The sequence below is a fragment of the Lissotriton helveticus genome, chromosome 11 (genome assembly GCF_964261635.1).
Source record: "Lissotriton helveticus chromosome 11, aLisHel1.1, whole genome shotgun sequence".
NCBI classification, from domain to species: domain Eukaryota; kingdom Metazoa; phylum Chordata; class Amphibia; order Caudata; family Salamandridae; genus Lissotriton; species Lissotriton helveticus.
In genome coordinates this window covers 311,355,339-311,375,033 of record NC_136072.1, presented here as the reverse complement: position 1 = coordinate 311,375,033, position 19,695 = coordinate 311,355,339, and the positions used below count along the sequence as shown (strand labels likewise).

The 19,695-nt window shown below is 43.2% G+C and overlaps 1 protein-coding gene across 1 annotated transcript in view; it reads right to left on the bottom strand.

Moving 5' to 3' along the window:
- WDR33 (WD repeat domain 33) overlaps positions 1 to 19,695 on the bottom strand; it is an 833,238-nt gene that overhangs the window by 79,648 nt on the left and 733,895 nt on the right. Inside the window, exons 17-18 of the mRNA XM_078665596.1 lie at positions 4,229 to 4,340; positions 1,802 to 2,246 (exon numbers count right to left, since the gene is read on the bottom strand). Coding sequence (XP_078521722.1) covers positions 1,802 to 2,246; positions 4,229 to 4,340 — 557 coding nt within the window. The remainder of the gene's footprint in view (positions 1 to 1,801; positions 2,247 to 4,228; positions 4,341 to 19,695) is intronic.

Here is a 19,695-nt window from a genome sequence, read left to right as displayed (position 1 = left end):
TATGCCGGCTTTGTAAATTAGGGTAAGAAAATATTATGCATTTACTGTGTCTCTGCCAGGATCTGGACAATGAAAGAAAAGATACTCTCAAGAGACTGTTTAATATACGAGGTGTAAGGACATGTAGGCAAGCACTGATCGCATGTTTAAATCCTGAAGACTTACAGATAAACTCTGCGTTTGTGAAATTTTTACGAACTGTGGTAATTAAATTGCAGGCTTTTATCTGAGTGATGTATGGATTGAGCCACTATGTGCAAGTTAAAAGAGAAAAATGCTATACGATCAATTGTTTTATAACTTAGCATGTATGATATATAATAAAGCCTTTGGGCACAAATTGGAATGATGGATCGTTTTTATAATTTTTGACTTTTTTTGTAAGATTTTAATTAAACAAAATAAAAATAAACTTGAATATGACACCATTTAAGCTTTTTCCTAATGGATTAGTCGAATAACTAAGGTCAGACAATGTTTCCATAGGCCTACAGGACAACAACAGACCAAATGTCACACAATTACATACTGTCAACAGCTAAGTAGAACCATAATCAATAAGGCCCTTGTAGCAGATAAGCAAAATCAGGTGCCCCCAAATCAAAGCCGCACAAGAGATGGATCAAATAGGTAAGAAGAGTGAAAGACATTCTACAGGATGCTTCTCACACTGATAATGGACCTTTCAAACTCTTTGTATGAGTATACTAAAAACTCCAGTTGGTTTCACTCACAGACGTTCTCATAGGGGTAAGTTGACCAAGGAGGACACTTTCTAGCTAAGCAGTCATTCGAAGTAGAAAATAGTTTGGCAGTGCAGAAAGATTTTATCTAGCTCCTACAACCTTACTGATAACAAATGTTTTTGGCCAAACAATGTTACAGTTCCCATCTGGGGGTCCCCTCTCTCTGTGAGACTGAACCATTTGCTTTGGAGGAAAAATGACTGTAGAAACCATGTCATACATTCACAAAACACACAGTTTCAAAATCAATCTACCCCCCAAAATGAGCAAAGGAAAAAACAAAAGGCTTCAAAAACAACCTTAAAAACGGACAGGCCATTGCCTAGTCTTCAGATATCTTTGTGCAACAGAAATTGTAAACATTATATATTAACAAACAAATTGTTACTAATAGAAACATTAAATATTAACTTTAACTGCTACTATAATCCACTGAAAGATTCTGGTACAGCCTGGCTGTCCTCTTTAATTGACAGTCCTATACCACGTTGAGGGTTGCCTAACCGTACATTTCCTTTGGTTTTGTTTTTCCTCTTTTAAAAGTAAGTGTCTCAAAACAGTACAAATAAAATAGTTGAGCTTTCATTTTAAATTTAAAAACGTTTTCTTAAAAAGCAGGTAAAATGTTTTATTTAGATATTCTAAGTGAATATTGTTATGGCATTGCATTATCCTTCCTGGATTGCTTAAATATCCGTGGTGTACCAGCTGATTTAGAAGGAGAATGAGCATACAGAGTATAACAAATCACACACAAATTGTCTGGTTTACTGACATTGGAGCAGGGGATGAACACAAGACATTTTAGTTGCACAGCAAAACCTTTCAATTAAAATTTGCCCTTCCTATGCAGTGACAGTAGCTTATGATGTCCCCAGGGCTGGGGTGTCACCCATTCATTAGTTGTGTGGCTACAAAGGTAAAGACATTATATGCACTAGACCAATAGGATCTTAGCTACACAAATCTTTATTCAACCAAAGCATGCAATAACGTTTTCCAAGATTATGAATGGTTAAGGACAAGTACTAGAAAACAAAAGGAATTGGACTTACTTCTCTTTTTGTCTTCCTCTGTACCTCGAGTCCTCTGCCTCTCTAGGATACCTCTCTTCAGAGTGCATTCGGCCTTCCCAATGGGATGTACCTCGACTCTCCCCCTCATTTAAGTCTCTCTGTTCAGGACTAAAAGAGGATCTTAGTCCACCACGCCTCCATTTTTCTTCTTGTGTTGATGGGCCACCGTGACCTTCAAATTCCATTAAGCGGTGACTAAAACGTTCATCTGGAAGAAAATCTTCTGGTCGTTCAAAGTTCTCTTGAAAATCAGAGGAGTGCAAACGTCTATCCGGAGGGCCCCGGCTGTCTCTTGAGTCTACCCACTCCTGGCTGGACCTGAATGGGGCCCTCTCAGAACTATGATCAGAAACTCCGAGGCTTTGGTCATGGCGGTGCTCAGAAGAGGGCCCCAACAAATGGTTTGGAGGAGCACGAGAGTCACCTGAAGGAAAATGTAGCAACATAAGTGACTGCAGGCTGAGCGGGGAAGAAGAAAATTATATCTCTGGATTTTTTTTATTTAAACTGGCAACATCTCATCCCATGATGGTGTTTGGGGAAATTTTAGCTTGACTGCTGTGTAACAGCAAATCAAAAGTATATACACTACCAAATTTAATTTAATCAAATTTTATCGAGAAAAATACAAAAAGTTCTAAGGAACAGACCACTGGTAAAAATATAGGGATACAGAAGGTAGTTACAATATTGTTTCTATTTTTGGGTTTCCAAGGATGCAGCAAAGCTTGAAGAACGGCCTAGTCTGTGGGGAAGATTTAGATAACCTACATGTAAAAAACAGTTTTTTATATGTACATACATATATATATATATATACACACACACATATACACATTGTTTTGTTAGTGAGTTTAGTACATATGAACCAAAAGCATGACCAGCGCATTTCACGGCACAAGACCTGCAGTGCAGAATAAGGTTTGAAATACCCATCTTTGTGCATTAACTGCTCTGAAGGGGAGATGGAAGCACACATAATATGATTCAATGTCTTTTCATACGTCTTGGGATACATGTGCACTGGTTACTCTGCCGACTGCGTCCTTGCATATGGTTAGCAAATACTTGGAAGGGAGCTTACTAAGTGTAGTGTATCTGCCCCACCACTCAGGTGTTAATGCCATTCTGCTGAGCATATTACTTTCCCATTTGTACATTTGGGTGCGCACATGCAAGGCTATTCAAGTAGTCAACTGCTCTGAACAATTTCTCGCAGTATTCAACCTGTGTTTGTCTCTATCCAAATCGAAATTAAAGTTCAACACTGTTATCTCTTAGTTGTCCTTGTATGTCAGTAACATAGGGCAAGATGTACAACCATTCCATTTTGCAAATTGTAACATTTTGCGAGTTGCAAAATGGAAAGTACAACAACGTCTCAAACACTGTTTGTGATCCCTAATGGGGTTAAGACCTACCTCATTAATATTGATGAGGTAGGTTGCATTATGTGACCCCCTAAGAATCCTACATATCACAGGGATGGTGGCCTGCTGGGGGGGAAGTCCACCATGTCCGTTTGCTTTTTAAACAAAGCAACTTTTTTTTTTATATCAAATGCAGCCCGTTTTCCTTAAAGGAAAACAGGATGCGTTTAAAAGAAAAAAAACGTTTTCTTTTCATTCTTTGAGGGCAGGCAGTGGTCTGTGGGACAACTGGCTGCTCTTAAAAAATATTTTCACATACATACAAAGGAGAAGGGTTCCCTAGGGGACCCCTTCCAGTGTGCGAATGGATTACTTAAAGTTGGTGGTAACTACGTTTGTTGGTTGCAAATCAATCATAAATACCCCTGCGACACGCTATAACGAAGTGACGCCCTTGGCACGCCCCTTCCTAATAGCAACCCGCAAACCCTATTTTGCCAGACAGTCATAGGTTACAGCCTCGCTAAACAGGGTTTGTGCATGCTACAACTATTTTTACGGGTCGCAAACGGCCTAATTTCCCCCATTTGCAACCGCTAATCGTACATCCACGCCTTTTTCATAATGTACTATGCACAGTTGAATACAGTCCTCCCATCTCTACTTGCTTTAATTATTTGCTGCTTGTCTTAAATAATTGATGACTATGTTAGCATCTTGGTTCAAAACAGGATCATGGATCCTTCGTCTATGGTTATTTCTAACTACATTTAACAATGAGCGTGTACTTTACTGCCATTTGAAAGAAATCAACAGCTGGTCTGACAGATATACTAACTACCAATTCTGGTGTAACAAGCCTAAGAGGAGGCAAAAATATATTGAGGACACGTTACAAGGGACTCAAAGCTGTCTGTAAATATCTGGAGGGGCAGGTGAATAATTTCTTTCCTTCCAAAGCATTTGCCGATGTATTACAGAAGTTTTGATATGCCGAGTCTCGACCCAAGGAATATTAGGAATGCTGCTGAATTACCTTTATTCTGACTGGGTCCTAAATGCACTTGGCTAAGAGGAGGTATACGGCCCTGTGGACCTTGCTGCCCCAAGCCTGACATCAGAGGTGGAACCACCGGATTCTGTACTCCCTGTTAATAAACAATTGTAACAGTCAATATTTTCAGCATTTGATGTTTTTATTTCATCACTTTTCTACTGTTCATATCACACATTCACCAAGATATGTTTACAGCTCTCCAATTGATTATTTAGATGTGTCACCTTCCAAAGCCATTAACACAGCATTTACAAAGAAAGGTGTGGCACCTAAATGTGTATAAGTGTATATAACACTCCATAAACCCTTAAAAGTATACTTAATTATTAATTAATTTTCACAACATGAACATTCCAAATATGAAAATAGCTTAGCACTGTGGTGATATTAGTCCTCTTGATCCTTGCAATTTGACAGACACATGCTGCAAAAAGTGGGACTGCACTAAAAAACAAACAAACAAAAAAAACACACAATGGCTTGCTTTAAATCGTACACCTTTCACCTCAAAAATGTTAGACCCTTTCATTATTCTTTTTGCCACTTAGGTTTTATGTCCCGGTCGGTGGGTGGGGGTGCCACTACGTGTTGCGATGGCTGCGTGGTCATGGGTGGGTACATCATGGGAGTCGTGATGTGGTGTGTTGGTGTTGCCCCCCCAGAGTTCCCCTGTTAACATAACATCAAGCATTAACAAACATGCACTCCCCCCTTCCGCCCTACTGGAGTAATCCACATGGATTGTATTGGTCAGTAGTATGCTCAAATGGTCCCAGGTCCATTTTACCAATAATCAATTAGTAGCCTGAACCCCATCCAGCTCGGCCCCCAGTGAGCTGTAGCGTTGCATATGAATATTTAGTGCCCCTCCCCCCAGTCGGAGGGCACCAGGCTGGTGATCATGCACTTATTGTCCAGCCTCTGGGTTGTAAGTCTGCAGCTAGTGCAGGATCACTTACCATTCTTGCTGCATCTCATCCTTTGACGGATTTGCCATCACTGCCTTCCATGACATTTTGATCCACTGCTCACCGCGGCAGGCATTCGATCCTGGGAAGGGTGCCTGTTTTGAGTGGTTGAGTCTGTCAGCAACGGGAGGCTGATAATTGAGGCCACTTCTGCAAAGGGGAAAAGCACTTGGAAGGGGTGCACCCAGTGATACTTCACTGATTTACTATAAAGGAAGTTAGTGAGTGGCTTGAGTTGCCGATGACACTGCAGGGTGCCCAGAGCCAAGTCTTGGTACAGGAGTGCCGTAGCGCTCTCAAATTAGATGATGGTCATTTGGTGTGAGGTTTTATTATTGCTTCCAACTGGCGGTAGTAATGCAGGCAGGTCAAAATGCTGGCGAGGCACGGCAGGCGCACGAGGCTCTGTTGACCCTATGGGTCTTGTCCAGTTGTATGTCAGCTAATGCAAGCTCGTGGAGAATCTAATAAAATGGGCGTTTCACATACATATCAATGTCCCCTTTCTCGGCCGCCTGGGGGACCCCACAGAGGTGGATGTTGCATTTTCAGGGTGTATTCTCCAGGTCTTCTACACAAGCCTGTAGCGTGAGAGTTTTATCTCACAAGTCAACCAGTTCCTATCTCTAGGTGTCTAGGTTCTCTTCCTGTGCGTTGCTGGTGACTTCTAGGGTGGAAATACTGTGTCGTAGGTCCCTCATGTTATGTTGCATGTCCCTGATGTCTTTTGAGACTTCTGCACAGAGGAGGGTAATATCTTGGAGAAGCTTATGAAAGTGCTTCTCCATGAAGGCCCTAGTAAGTGGGGTTCTGACATGCTGATCAGGTGCTACGTGTTGAAGGTTCTCTGCTCTTCTCTGCTGCAGGAGGGAGAGAAGACAGGGAAGAGAGGAAGATATTAGAAGCTTGCAGACTCACTTTTAGGCAGCATATTACCCATCTGGTGCTTGAGTCAGGGTCATGGTCGGTGCCAGCCTCAACTCGGGGACAACCGATCATCTAACAGTCAGGCAGCTGCTGGTTCTCGGCTCCTCCTATCTCACCTGACTGGCAGGGTCAGCACAAGCCCGAGTAGGGCAGAATTCAGTCTCCTCTAGTCTCGGGGTTCGCCAGGTGTAGACTGCTGCCCAGATGTCCCTGTAGTGCTCGGTCCGCACTCTCTTGGAGCCCCACACTCTAGGGTTTATCAGGGTATTCCTCAATCCTCATAGCCAGGCCAGTATCCAAAGGCCTAGGCCTCCCAGGGCCTCACTAGAATTGCAATCCCACGGTCAAAATTTGGGCAGCCCAGATGATAAGCAGGAGTGGGGGAGATCAATTCACTCTCCCCGGGGTCTGGCTCTTCTAGAAGCAGGCGTTGGTTTGGGGTCTTCAAAGCGATTGTATTATCGGTGGGCCCTGCCAGCACTTCCAATGGTTGCGCCATACTTGCTCGGGCTGCTACCACTCAGAATCGCACCGCTGGGAGATTGTTGACCGAGTCTTGGGAAGGGAGAGAGTTGTCACGTTCACCAAGCAGCAGGAGAGCTGCCTCCCGGCAGCGCACGTGTCCCCCAGTTGGAAACCCATGTCTCATGGTCCAGCTGCTGTGCTTCAATGGGAGATCTGATGCAGCGATGCAGGGGTCACTCCATCGGCTGTTTCGAGGGTGTCAGAAGGGGTGACTGAAGTTATAAACCAGGAGGCTGGGCACGGAGCGGAAGAGAAACGCTTCTACTCCGTTGCCATCTTCACTATGCCCCCTAATCACAAGTTTGCTATGATATAAATTAACATGAAGTACACTCTTCTAACAAGTGTTTTGTTCAGAATATTACAACCTGTTTTTCTTTGGAAATCTCTTAGCTTCAGTTTGAGATGTGCATTAAATGACCGGTGTTCATCTTCCAGGCACAGACCCATCCTAATGTCATGTACAGCCCCCACCTCCTCCATTATAAAATAGGCCTGTGCTTAATGACTAATTCATTTAAATCCATGAGCTGCTTTCTGCTCTGGGGAGGTGCATAGGGGGGTCAAATATGAATCTATAACCTCAGCTACATACCCAAGTATTTTTCAATTTGTAGCAATCATTTTATATATTCACATAGAGTAGCTAAACTGCAAAGTAGTACCCACTTCTTTTTACAGAAGGCGTAATTGGTATAAAGCAGTGGGAGAGGTAGCAAAAATGTTTTTAAAACTCTTTCTGTAGCTTCTAGGTCAACACCTTAATACTTCGTAACGGCATGGACAAAAGTCCAAGCAGCTACCCTGCAAATGTCAGCTAAAGGAATATTTTCCTGGAGTGCCACTGTAGTGCCATTCTTACAAGGTAGGACGTTAACTGCCATCAAATCCCAGATGCAGTTCTGGAATACACTTCCTCTCGCGGTGACGGGCAGGGTGGCACTCGTGAATATGGTGGCCGTACCAAGATTCTTGAACTATTTCACCAGCCTACCAGACCACATATGGCCCCTTTGTTGCTGCATTGGAGAGGACGGTCAGAGATTTCATATGGAGCTCCAGTCGACACAGAGTGGCATTTAAAAAATTGTATCTGCCAACTGACCAAGGGGATCTGGTGGCAACGTGTCTTGAGCACTACTTCTTGGCAGCACAATTCTAATTGGTTGCCAGGTGGAGTGCAGGTTGCCAATGCGAAGATACTGCGACTACGCTCCCACCGTTCACGCTGTCCTGGATTGTCCAGCTCTTTCATCCGGTGCGCGCGTATGGCCTCCAGAATCGGAGTATAGCACATAGATGCTACAAAAGGAGCCTTTTCATAACTCAGAACACAACGCCCAAGGGCCCCTGCTCTCCTCCTAGAGTGCGCTCTTAAAGGACAGGGAACCTCTACCGCTACAGAATTACAACAGTGGCATGCAGCGGGGGTAACGACCCTGGGAGACCTCTACCGTGAAGGTGCTCTGCTTCCCTATGCGACGCTAATAGAAGGGGACGGACTCCCTAGGGAACAGTTTCTCCTCCATCGGTCCTTACTAGCCACATTCACGGCGCTATGGGGCGACCTAGCTACTGAACTGCCCACACACCTTACTATACAATACTTGCATGTAATGGGGCAAGACAGGCACCTGACGCGTTGGTTGGCAGCCCCGCTGCGCCAACATGCAGCAGTCAATTTCGACCCCTTCAGACATAAATGGGAGGGAGACCTGGGAAGGCAATTCTCGGACTAAGAATGGGGGCAAGTGCTGGTCTGGTCATCCCAGTTCAGATCCCCAGGAATATGAGGTTCAGGCAGATACAATTTTACATTACACACAAAGTGTACTACACGCCAGCCAAAATCAACAGATATTTTCATCGTACCGATTCTGCTCGACCTAGATGCTCTGTTTTAGAAGCAGATCGGATACACACGTTGTGGAGCTGCACCAGCCTTAGTACATACTGGAGAGAGGTAGCGGAAGCGCTGCATCACTGCACTGAAAGGGAGATCCCCTTTGAATGGCCGGCGTACTTGCTAAATACATTCCGCAGGACACGCAACACCAAGGGTACATCCAGATTCTTAGACCTGGGCAAACGGCTAATTATGAAATGATGGAAAGAGCCTGACCCCCCGCACTTCTAAGCTTGGAGGCATTCCGCACTCTCATGGGCTAGAGCAGAATGCATTGCAATTTGCCGTGAAGAAATCACCACAAATTGGGAAGCCATCCTTTTAGCACTACAACAACATGCAAACCTGCCAATCCAGACTACATCGACACTGGCCCGGATGAGTAGCACCGCGCATGTGCATGGAAACCCTGCAATATCTAGAACCATCACTTCTACACCAGACATTGGTACACTGATACCGCGGACGTATATATTTATGGGGAGAATACGGTTAAAGTAAGGGGAGCAGGCAACACCCCATAATATACACACTGGCAGATGGAGGTGCTCCAACTCGGCTCCAAGTTCTACACCCCCCTGCCCCTCCCCCCTGTTAAATGTGCAGCTTATCATGGTTATCCATTCAGCTCTAGGTTCCCAATGTAACCTTCTGAAGGCAATGCTTGTGTAAACTATTTAAAAGGTTTGGACACTAAACACTGGCATCGACCTAGTATGCTATAATCGGAGCTGTCACATCTGCATGTCCATTGAATACGTTATTGCAATGTTCTTGTCACCAGAATGCGCCTACTGTATGAGATCTAAGGACTTTCTATGCAGTTTATGTAATGCTGCTTGTTGCTGTTACTGTCGCAATCAAACAAAAACAATAAAATATATATATTTTTTAAATGAGGTATTAGGAACAAGGAAGACCACCGTCCATGATAGTTTTTGAAGTGAGAAATAATGCGATTATTCAAGTGAGGGGCACACCAGTCCAAAGTGTAACACTATGTCCCAGACTGGCATTAGTAGTGTCTCAGGAAGAATTACTCTTCAGACCTTTCAATAAGGAATTAATTACTAGGACACCAAATAAATTGAAGCAAGGGAGTCTGTATTTGTAGGTTGGCAATACTTGAGCTTCCAAACTAAAAAGGCATTCAATATTGTTTCACAGCAACACTTAAAGAGGATCAACAATTAGCTTAAAATTCTGTGTACTACACTAGTAGGAAAAGCGTTCTGGATTAGTCGCATAATAAATCCTTCTGGTTGGAAAATTGTCTTGTTTAAGGATGTGCAAGGATTCTTTAGTGAGTTACAGGTAATCAAACTTGTCGCTCTCGGATACCAAATCACTGAATTAACTCACTGAGGTAGGCTGTACGAGCTTCTGAATTATTGGCTTAACAAATCTAATAAATGTTTTAACTCGATTAATTATTAGAACACTGGCATGTTGAGAGCTCCACTGAAGACAATGGAGTAGCTTTGGGCTTATAATGGCTGGTACAAGCCCGGAGCTCAAACATTCCAATGTTTGTCTTCATGTTTCTTCCTTTTTAATTTAGAACATTCTAACCTTACCGATTGAATGTTTAATAGCCAAACAGCCCCTTCTTCCTCAGGCTATACCATTTGTTAGAGGCCCTCGCCTGCAGTAAGGGCCTATAACGTGGGTTCAGGGCCTTTAACAACCAGTACAGCACCCTCACAGGCTATAGTATTACCATATCTTGAGCAGAGGAGAGAATGACGGTTGGAACAAGGAGGAACATTGTTATGGAATACTAAAACATTATGTGTATAAGATATGGAGTAAGGGACAGATAAGGGACTTTAAGCAAATGGCACTTACAAATGTATCCAAAGTAAAATTCTCAGTCTGCAAATGCTAGTACTTGTGACTAAAGTACTAGCATTTTGCGTTCTCGCTATTAGATTAATTCAAGGTTTAAGTAACACTTGCCTTGATCAACCACTTATTGATAAACACTGATAACTTGACTTGCGCAGTTCCTATATAGGCACCATCCTAGTGTGCCGTCAGATTTTATTTTTGCAACTTGAAACATCAGAAGAGGGGAGATTTCGAAGAAACTGACCACTATTGTATGAAAACTAGGGCCCTGAAGGGGTATCTGCCCTAAGTCTACAAATCGGTATGCAGAGAGAGAAGGATGGGTGTGTCAGTAAGAAATCTGCAGCTAGATAGAGCCTCTACCATACAAGTCTTTACCGAAGTTAAGTAACTTGTCTATTTGATAAAGACTTCTAGGTGCAGATCCCTTACCTTAGAGTAGATACCCAAACAACACATCCCCAGAGGAAGGCCTGCGAAACAATTTCACACTAAAGGGTCTTGCAGGACCTAATGCGCAAAGTGCCCATCCTTGTGGACATGACTGCCCAGGTAGTAGTGCTTGGTGCACAAGTTACTACTTGTGTAATGATATATCTGTAAAAGACATTAGTTAGTGGTAGATTCCTTACCTTAGAATATCCCCAGGCGTCAGACTGGATCCGGAAAGTTTTCGCTAGCAGTACTTCTGCACATCAGTAGGTAGCGTTGTGTGGCTCCGCATCCGTCGCGGATGTCGTATGCGCCGAGATGACGTCACGGAGACTACTTAGGCATCATCCATGCGCGCTGACGTCAGTTCTGTACACGACTTTCCGCACCAGGAACGCAGAGCCATGCAAGATACTGATCACTGGTGCCATGAAACTAGGGCCCTGAAAGGGATGACCTTAACCCTCTAAATCAGGTCGCAGAACGGGGAGGACGGGCGGGGCGGTAAGGAATCTATCACTAACTAATGTCTCTTACAGATATATCGTTACACAAGTAGTAACTTGTGCATCTGAAAGAGACATGTTAGTGATAGATTCCTTACCTTAGAATAGATACCCCAGCAATACCAACCCCGGTTTTGGGTCTGCAAACAACATTTCACCAGAAAGTGGCGGAGAACAGAACGGCCAAAGAAGCCGTCTCTCCGGACTTGACTGTCAAGGCAGTAATGCTTGGTAAACGTGTGTAACGAGGCCCACGTAGCTGGCTGACAAATGTTCAGCAAGGGAACGCCGCGTCCCAAGGCAGTAGTGGCTGCCGTTGCCATGGTGGAATGGGCACAGGAGGCTCCTTTTTAGCCACCGAATAACAGGCTTTGATGCAAGAACGACCCATCTAGAGACGGTCCGTTTGTGCATGGCCTGACCTTTTATGGCGCCCGCGTAGCTAACAAAGAGCTGGTCATCCACCGGGAACGGTTGTGTGCGTTTCAGATAGAATGAGAGCGCACGTTTTGGGTCAAGACGGTGGAGCCTCTTTTCCTCTTTTGAAGGATGCGAGGCGGAAAGAAGGCGGGAAAAGTGATGGTCTGCCCGATGTGGAAGGGCGTAACAACCTTTGGCAAGAAAGGAGGACGGGTCCTTAAAACCACCTTGTCCGGATGAACAGAAAGGAAAGGAGGTTTAGAAGAAAGAGCCTGGAGCTCACTCACTCTTCTGCCCCAATACACTAAATCCTGTCTGGGGAGGAGTTAGCACCTCCCTGGACAGGAAACATATTGTCCAGGCCTCCCCTGCCGTAGTTTCGTCCAGTAGCAGGAGGGCAGACTCGTGTCTGTGGCAGGAGCATCCATTTTGTGATGCTGGGGCTCTGTTTAACTTTAACCGGGTTTACCAGTAACTACATGTCTTCTCCCTCTAGAAGGGTGGAATGCTACCCCCGCCGCCAGGACTGGCTGGGGGGTAGTATTCCAAAGTGTTTGACACCTTACACAACATGTTTTGATAAAGCCAAACCAAAGTTAGCATTACCTGCGAGGATTATAATGCACTTAGGAGTATATGGTATGGCTATATCATAGAACAGCTATAAGGAGATGGTTCCGAAAGCTGCAGAGGGGCTCAGCTCATGCTCGGGTCCCCTCTCACATAAAACCAAGCACTCTGCCTCCAGGATTGTTAAGGCCTGATTATTTTTTTATATATATATATATATATATATATATATATTCATTCCAATAGTATCCAGGTTATAACGCACTCTCAGAAGCCAGGATTTGTACACAGTGTTGCTTTATTGCTGTTACGCGTTTCGGAAGCCTTAGCTCCCTTGCTCACAGCAAGGGAGCTAAGGCTTCCGAAACGCGTAACAGCAATAAAGCAACACTGTGTACAAATCCTGGCTTCTGAGAGTGCGTTATAACCTGGATACTATTGGAATTTGAATATCTGGCGGGGCTCTGCCAGCACGACGCACCACCAGACTACGGGCGGTTCCCCCTGAAACGAGCTGCGGAGAGTATGTATATATATATATATATATATGTATATATATATATATATTACCTACTGGCGGTCGCCAGTAGGTATATATAGTTAGGATTTTTTCTCTATGGGTTTTTTGAAAATTCTATGTCTAATAACTTTGGCGTTTGTGGACGGAATTGGCTGAAATTTTCAGGAAAATGGCACATTTTGTTTCTGAGCAGCCCTTGAAAATTTGGGGGGGGTTCGTCCAGTGGGGGCCGAGAAAAAAGGGGGGTCCCAAAACGTGTTTTTAACATTGAGTTTTCCATAGGGCGGTTGGCCTCACTTTTAGCCCGAACGGCTGAATGGATTTGCACGAAACTTGGCAAAATTGTAGGGACTGGTAGCCCGATGTGCCTTTTGTAGGTCTCAATATATGTGCTCCAGTGGATTTTGAGAAATTAACGTTTAAAAAAAGATATATATCTGTAACAGCGGACCGGTTAGCGCTCTGGTTCGCGGACTTTTCGCGCAACGGAGCTTTGTGAAGCGAAGCGGATTGGTTCTCCGGCGTCTGTCAACATTCCAAACAGTCCGTAGCGGCCGCCATCTTGTCTCTCGGTAGGATCGAGAGACAAGAGGAGGTCAAAACAAAGGGGGAAATAACTATAAGGGGGCATAGTAGATCCTCGCTGACTCCCTAGGTTTGATGTGGAGGTTTTAAAAGGGCCCCGCGGGGCAAAAAAAAATAATAAAAATAATAATTGAACGGCTGAATGGATTTGCACGAAACTTGGCAAAATATTAGGGACTGGTAGCCCGATGTGCCTTTGCTAGGTCTCAATATATGTGCTCCAGTGGATTTTGAGAAATTAACGTTCAAAAAAAGATATATATCTGTAACAGCGCTCCGCTTCGCGTAACGGAGGTTTGCGAAGCTGATTGGTCATTCTGTCACTGGGCTATAGTTGGGCTACATCTGGCTGATATTTGGGCTACATTTGTTTTTTTGTGTGTCTGGCGGCCATCTTTGGGCTACATTGGGCTACATTGGGCTTCATTGGGCTACATTCGGCTAATTAGCAAATAGCTCATCGCAAACTAGGAATGGTAAAGAATCGCTATTTATTCCTTAAAGTTCGCTATTTAGGAAATGCAAATAACTTTGATGATACATATGGCGGTTCATCTCTAACAAGATAAGAAGCATAGGGATAGATTTATGATGACTGGCGCATCACCAGGGATGTGTTAGTCATTCTGTGCCGCTGTTCCGTCACCTATGGTGTGCTGCATTTACAATGCGGCGCATCATGGGGCAAAAACAGCACAGATGCGTGATGTATCTGTGCCGTAAAGGTGGCGCATTGCTGGAGTTGTATCGCAAGTGTGATGAAGCTCCAGCAAGGGTCGGGGGTGCCCCTGTCGCAGGGTTTCTGTTCTCACACAGAACTGTGGACAGAGGATTGGAACCTCGGCGAATTAGGGTGTCCCAAAACTCACGTTAGTAATCAAAAACTATTTAGCAAGCTAGGTACAGTGTCACATTGGATATAACAAACTCTCAATGTTTAGACAATCCAGAATATGAACTTATAGTACCTCAGGATACGTGGAACTCATGAACAGTCGGTCGTTATAGATTTCTTAGAAACCAGAACATGGAGTTAAGAAGAACAGATGTGTATTTGAAATGTTTATTTACTAATGCCGTCTTCTCAGGCGTAGTACCTTAGATAATAAAAGTACACATATTATCAGTAGCAAAATTACCAGCATAGTTACTAGTACATAAAAAGCGAATGGTGACAGTATGTTAACATGCTGTAAATGAATAAGAGTTAGCAACACTTATAAGCAGCCGCGGGCCGTGGAGGGAGTTACGGTGGGGCAGGGAGGGGGAGGGGCAAGGTAGAGAGGGCTCCACCCTGCTTCTCCCCCTCCCCGCCTCCCTGCCCCATCGTAACTCCCTCCACGGCCCGCGGCTGCTTATATCTCACCCTCCCTAATACACATATTATATTATTTGCTAAGAAGGTCTCTTTGTGTTGGTTTAGGGCGTGTCCATACTTTAGTGTCTTAGATTTGAAGAAATCACATCAGCATACACCAGCTCTCTCTTCATGTGAACCGCATCAACTGTTGTGTATGTGTGTTCGGCAAAGCAATATAAAACCCGCCTCATGCCCAGAATTGGCAGAAGTTGCACTTATGTTATGAGTATGAAGTCGTGGAGATCAGACCTCATAAAAATTCTGTATCGTGTTGTTCTTGAAACTTTAGCACTCGCTGTACAGATATAGTTTAACAAGTAAAGCAGATAGTAGACCAATAACATATTATTCTCATGTAAACCACGATGAACTACTAGGTGGAAAGCTAAAGCAACAACTAAGTGTCGTGTGCAGAAGTTGCAAAAAAGGAAAAATGGCGTTTAAACCGGTAATGAGCCCATGCTAACTTAACACGGTGTAAAGATATCCAGGACCTAGATGACACCTCCTCATGATCCAGAAACGAACTGAATAAGATAATAGAAGTGCCATCTCATGAGAGCAGATTGCAAGTTTATATGTGGACGGTCCGCAAGGTAAAGCATTAAAAACTAGGAAAATTCAATGCTAAAGAAAAATAAAACAGCCAAGTACTTTATCGAGTCTTAAGCCAATAGGCAAGGTAAATAATAAAAACTTGACAAATAAGTCAATGAATTGTCAATGAAATGCTAGTACTCAGCATATCAAACATGAAAAAGGTCTATGACATAACTGTGTATGCAAAATAAGCTGCAACAGCCTCCAATAGGAAGTCACCGTCTTCATCCGAAAACAGTTCAGCCATCCAATTTAAAAGCGGAAAAGAACATACGTGCTCTCCCAGCACCGGATCCTCTATCACCATCAGAGGACAGCTCGGTGGGTTTTCAAGAAAGCTGTGTTCCAAGAAAGACTGTGCTGCCGCCAGTAAATTCCAGGGACCAAGTAGTCCATGCATCAATGCCACAGCCATAATCCTTTCGCCAGGACAAATCAACTCGTGAGTAATGATAGGAGTCATCAGCTGATTAAAGTCGACGTCAGGAGAAACCGGTCCGCAGAGACACAAATCAATGGCCCAATCGAAATCACAGGTCAGGCAGTGAAATACAGGCTGGACACAGGTGAAGTAGGAGAACCGAAAAGATAATCCATATGCCGTGCTTAATATCGCCAACGGCATTGTGCCATAATATTCTAGCATGCGATTGCGGAACAGTGTCAGCAGCTGCAGGGTCGGAAGTTGCATAGGAGGGACATCCATATTTAAAAATGTAAAAAAGCACAAGAGCGTCCGCTGGTAATGCAAGTAAAAATGCCAATCCACGAACCAGAGTGCAGAAAATACAATGAAAGGGAGCAGGGATGACTCCAAAGATTTTCTCAAATGAAGTCACGAGACCACTGGTAACAACTTTAAAAAAGTGTGCCAGGGATTTTGTGGAGGATGCGTTAAAGATAGTCGGAAACATGTTGCTGAAATTGAAAGGCAAACCTGTGTACGGGTGTTCGCTATGTGAAGTACGAAAGTTTCACGGGCCGAACTCAAGGCCACCTCTCTCTGAGACAAAAGAGCTCTTATTCTTGTCATGCCGTTGAAACGTGTCCCAAGGTTGGTATTTGTGGCCAGATTGAAAACTCCCTATGTTCATGTGTGGGAGGAAATAGAACATTTCTGCAGCAAATAACCCGTTCACTTACTGTTACGATAAAAGGAATACTTTTAATTAACTCAGAACAATCTTCATTATTGAGCATCAAATAACTACCATTTTCCAACAACTTGAACGTGGGGATGATAGCAGGAACTGGCGTGCCTTGCAACACGCAAGCCATATTTGGTCGGTGTTTGTTGCATGAATCGTGTAACTGTATGTGCCTACACATTAGTGAATGATCTGGCGTCTCAGTGCATTCCTCTCCATTCAGATAAACTTCTTGATCATCTTTGAAGCATCTGTATGTGTATGGAAGCGACCAGACCTCATGAACAAAAGCACTACCTAAAGGTTCATAAAGACCTATTGGTATATATTTCATACAATTTGAAAACTTATATAAAGCAAAAGGCAGCGTTATTAAACCGTGGATAAGGCATGTTGCCAAAAAACCCGCAATCCTCTGCTGATGATGTCACTGAGCATGTCATGAATTATGTAATATGTGACATCATCAGTAGTGGATTATGGGTAATAGTATCTCTAGTTTACTCCCCTATAGCTGTCTTTCTTTTAACATAAGTGTGTGTTTCCTTCCCTTATACTTACTGTTTTTGGTTCGCTTCCAGTTCGCGTACCAGCGAGCGAACTAGGAAGCGAACTAAGAGAAATAGAGGTTGGCACAGTTCCAAATATTGTACCAATTTTTTAATAACGGGGAGGTAGTTCTGAAAAGAACTTTTTTTTTTATTTTTCTGAACATTTTTTTACTGTTTTTGAATTTTTCGGAACAGTTTTATATTTTTTTGGGTTTTTCTTGGAGGGGGCAATGAAAACGATTCATTGTAAAGGGCTCAACAGGAGCAACAAAACAAAAAAAAGAAGTATTTATTATTTTGGGCGTTTCGGACAAACTTGCATATGATAGTCAATAGCTCTGTTGATCAGAGTGATGCTTCTTTCTCCGTAGGAAATGAATCCATCGCAAAATACGCAGGTGTGTTTTACTTCACCAAATCTCATTTGTATATTTGGCACCATCTCCCTGCCCTCTGGTCCCGTTACTTCCGGTACAACAGATCTTCTGGCCATAATAGGGAGATTATCTAGGTCGTTCCGAAACTGTGCAGCACTGTAGTTGTTAGGATGCCACCTAGTCATATGGCGATGCATTGTGTAGTTTCCGAAACTGTATTTTTTGTCGGTCCCTCTGGACAGTCTATCTTGACATATAAGGCAAGTTACGTATCTTGCATTTACTTTTTTCTGACCTTTGGGAATTTTAAAAAATTGCCAAATGAAGTTTTCTTTCCGGTGAGACGTCTTGGGCTGCTCAGGCAAAAACTGCCTCTCTTCGTGCTCGTCCTCCTGTTCCTCTTCTTCTTCTTCTTGTTGAATTACAACTTGAGCAGGTGGTCCACTCTTCCTTGGATGTGGTGGAGGTGGTGGGGAAGCACCAGCTGAAGCTACTAAAGAAGCCATTGCTCAGTGATCACAAAGGGTCTTTCTCTCACAATGATGAAAGTCAGAGTGAGGAAAGAAGGAGGGATTTTCATCATTTGGGAAAAACAAGAGTTCTCAACCAATCAAAAGTGTTCATTTTAGATTATATGACCTAGTCTTACATCATTAGGAAACCAAAAGTGAAATGAACCAATGAAAAGTGTTATTACCAAGTCACATGTCTTGCTGTGTTTACGTTAAGCGCTTTGCAGGGCCTCCCGGTTTGCTTCCAGAAACCTGCGCTTTGGCACTCGCTTCGCGTACCAGTTCGCTAACGTAGCACGTCATATGACGTATCACGCGACAACGTGGAACGTCATGCGGACGGGAGGCGTCACGATGTTGTTTTCTAACGCGGCACTTGCGGTAAAGAAACGTTTACCGGCTCGCGGTCTATTTCGCGGCATCAAGGTCAGCTAACGGGAAGCTTCCCGATTCGCGAAGCGGGAACGAAGAAAAAAAAATATTAAAAAAAAAATTATTCATAAACATATAAAATATATTTTGGGATTTAAAGAAGAATACATTTTACAGCTACAGATATTAGCTGTTAAAAAACCAATGAAATTCACAGAAAAAACCATAGGTTATAGACCATATATAGTTAGGAATTAGCATTTACAAAACCTTGAACATTCACTGAAAAAACCATAGGTTATAGACCATATATAGTTAGGAATTAGCATTTAGAAAACCTTATTTTACTCACACAAAACCATTGAAATTCCATATATAGTTAGTTGCACTAACTATATATCGCGCACCCGCAATCCACTGCTGATGATGTCACATATTACATCATTCATGACATGGTCAGTGACATCACTGATGACATCACTGATGACATCTCAAATGACATCACTGATGACATCACTGATGACAACATCCAGTGACTGTATGCTTCTGTAAAGTTAAAATATGTCTTACATATTGAAGAATGAGTGGATGTATAAGTGTCTGGATGAAGGATTTAGTAGGTGCATGACTGACTGTATAAGTGAGTGATTAAATGTGTCTCACTGAGTGCATGGGTTAGTGACTAAACTGTTTTAAATTGTGCATCATTGTGTCTGTTGTTTTGTAATCTGATGCATGTGTTGATCATTAGCTATATGACTAACTATATGGGTTATTGATTAGTTGCCCAAGTATTTGTATGGGAGACTGAGTGTGTGTGTGGGTGTCTGGGAGGTGTATGACTCTGTGCATAGATGTGTGAGCAGTTGATTCACTAGATGTATGGGTTCAAAAGTGCATGTGGAAACATCTGTATGGGCGGTTGACTGTGTGCATGAGTGTATTGGTGAGTGAATGGATATCTCAGTGCTACATGTCAAAGTAAGTACATATGTAAAACACAGTACATGTGATAGTTGACATATATAAATAACTGTGCATAAGAGCCAGTGAATGTGCGAGTGGCTGTATGGATTATTGTGAACTTGTATCAGGGATTGTATAACAGAGTAAATATGTGTTATTATATGTTCCAATAAGTAAGGTGTGTATAACTATATAGTTGAGGAAATCGAGGTGTGATTGATTCTTTGCAAGACTGACTAGGTGTGTGAGTAACTCCATGGATGAGTGACAGTCTGTGAGTGTCTGTTTACACTGAGTGTATCTAAGGTTATATTAGAGTCTGAAGAGGTTCATTGTATCATCACATGAAT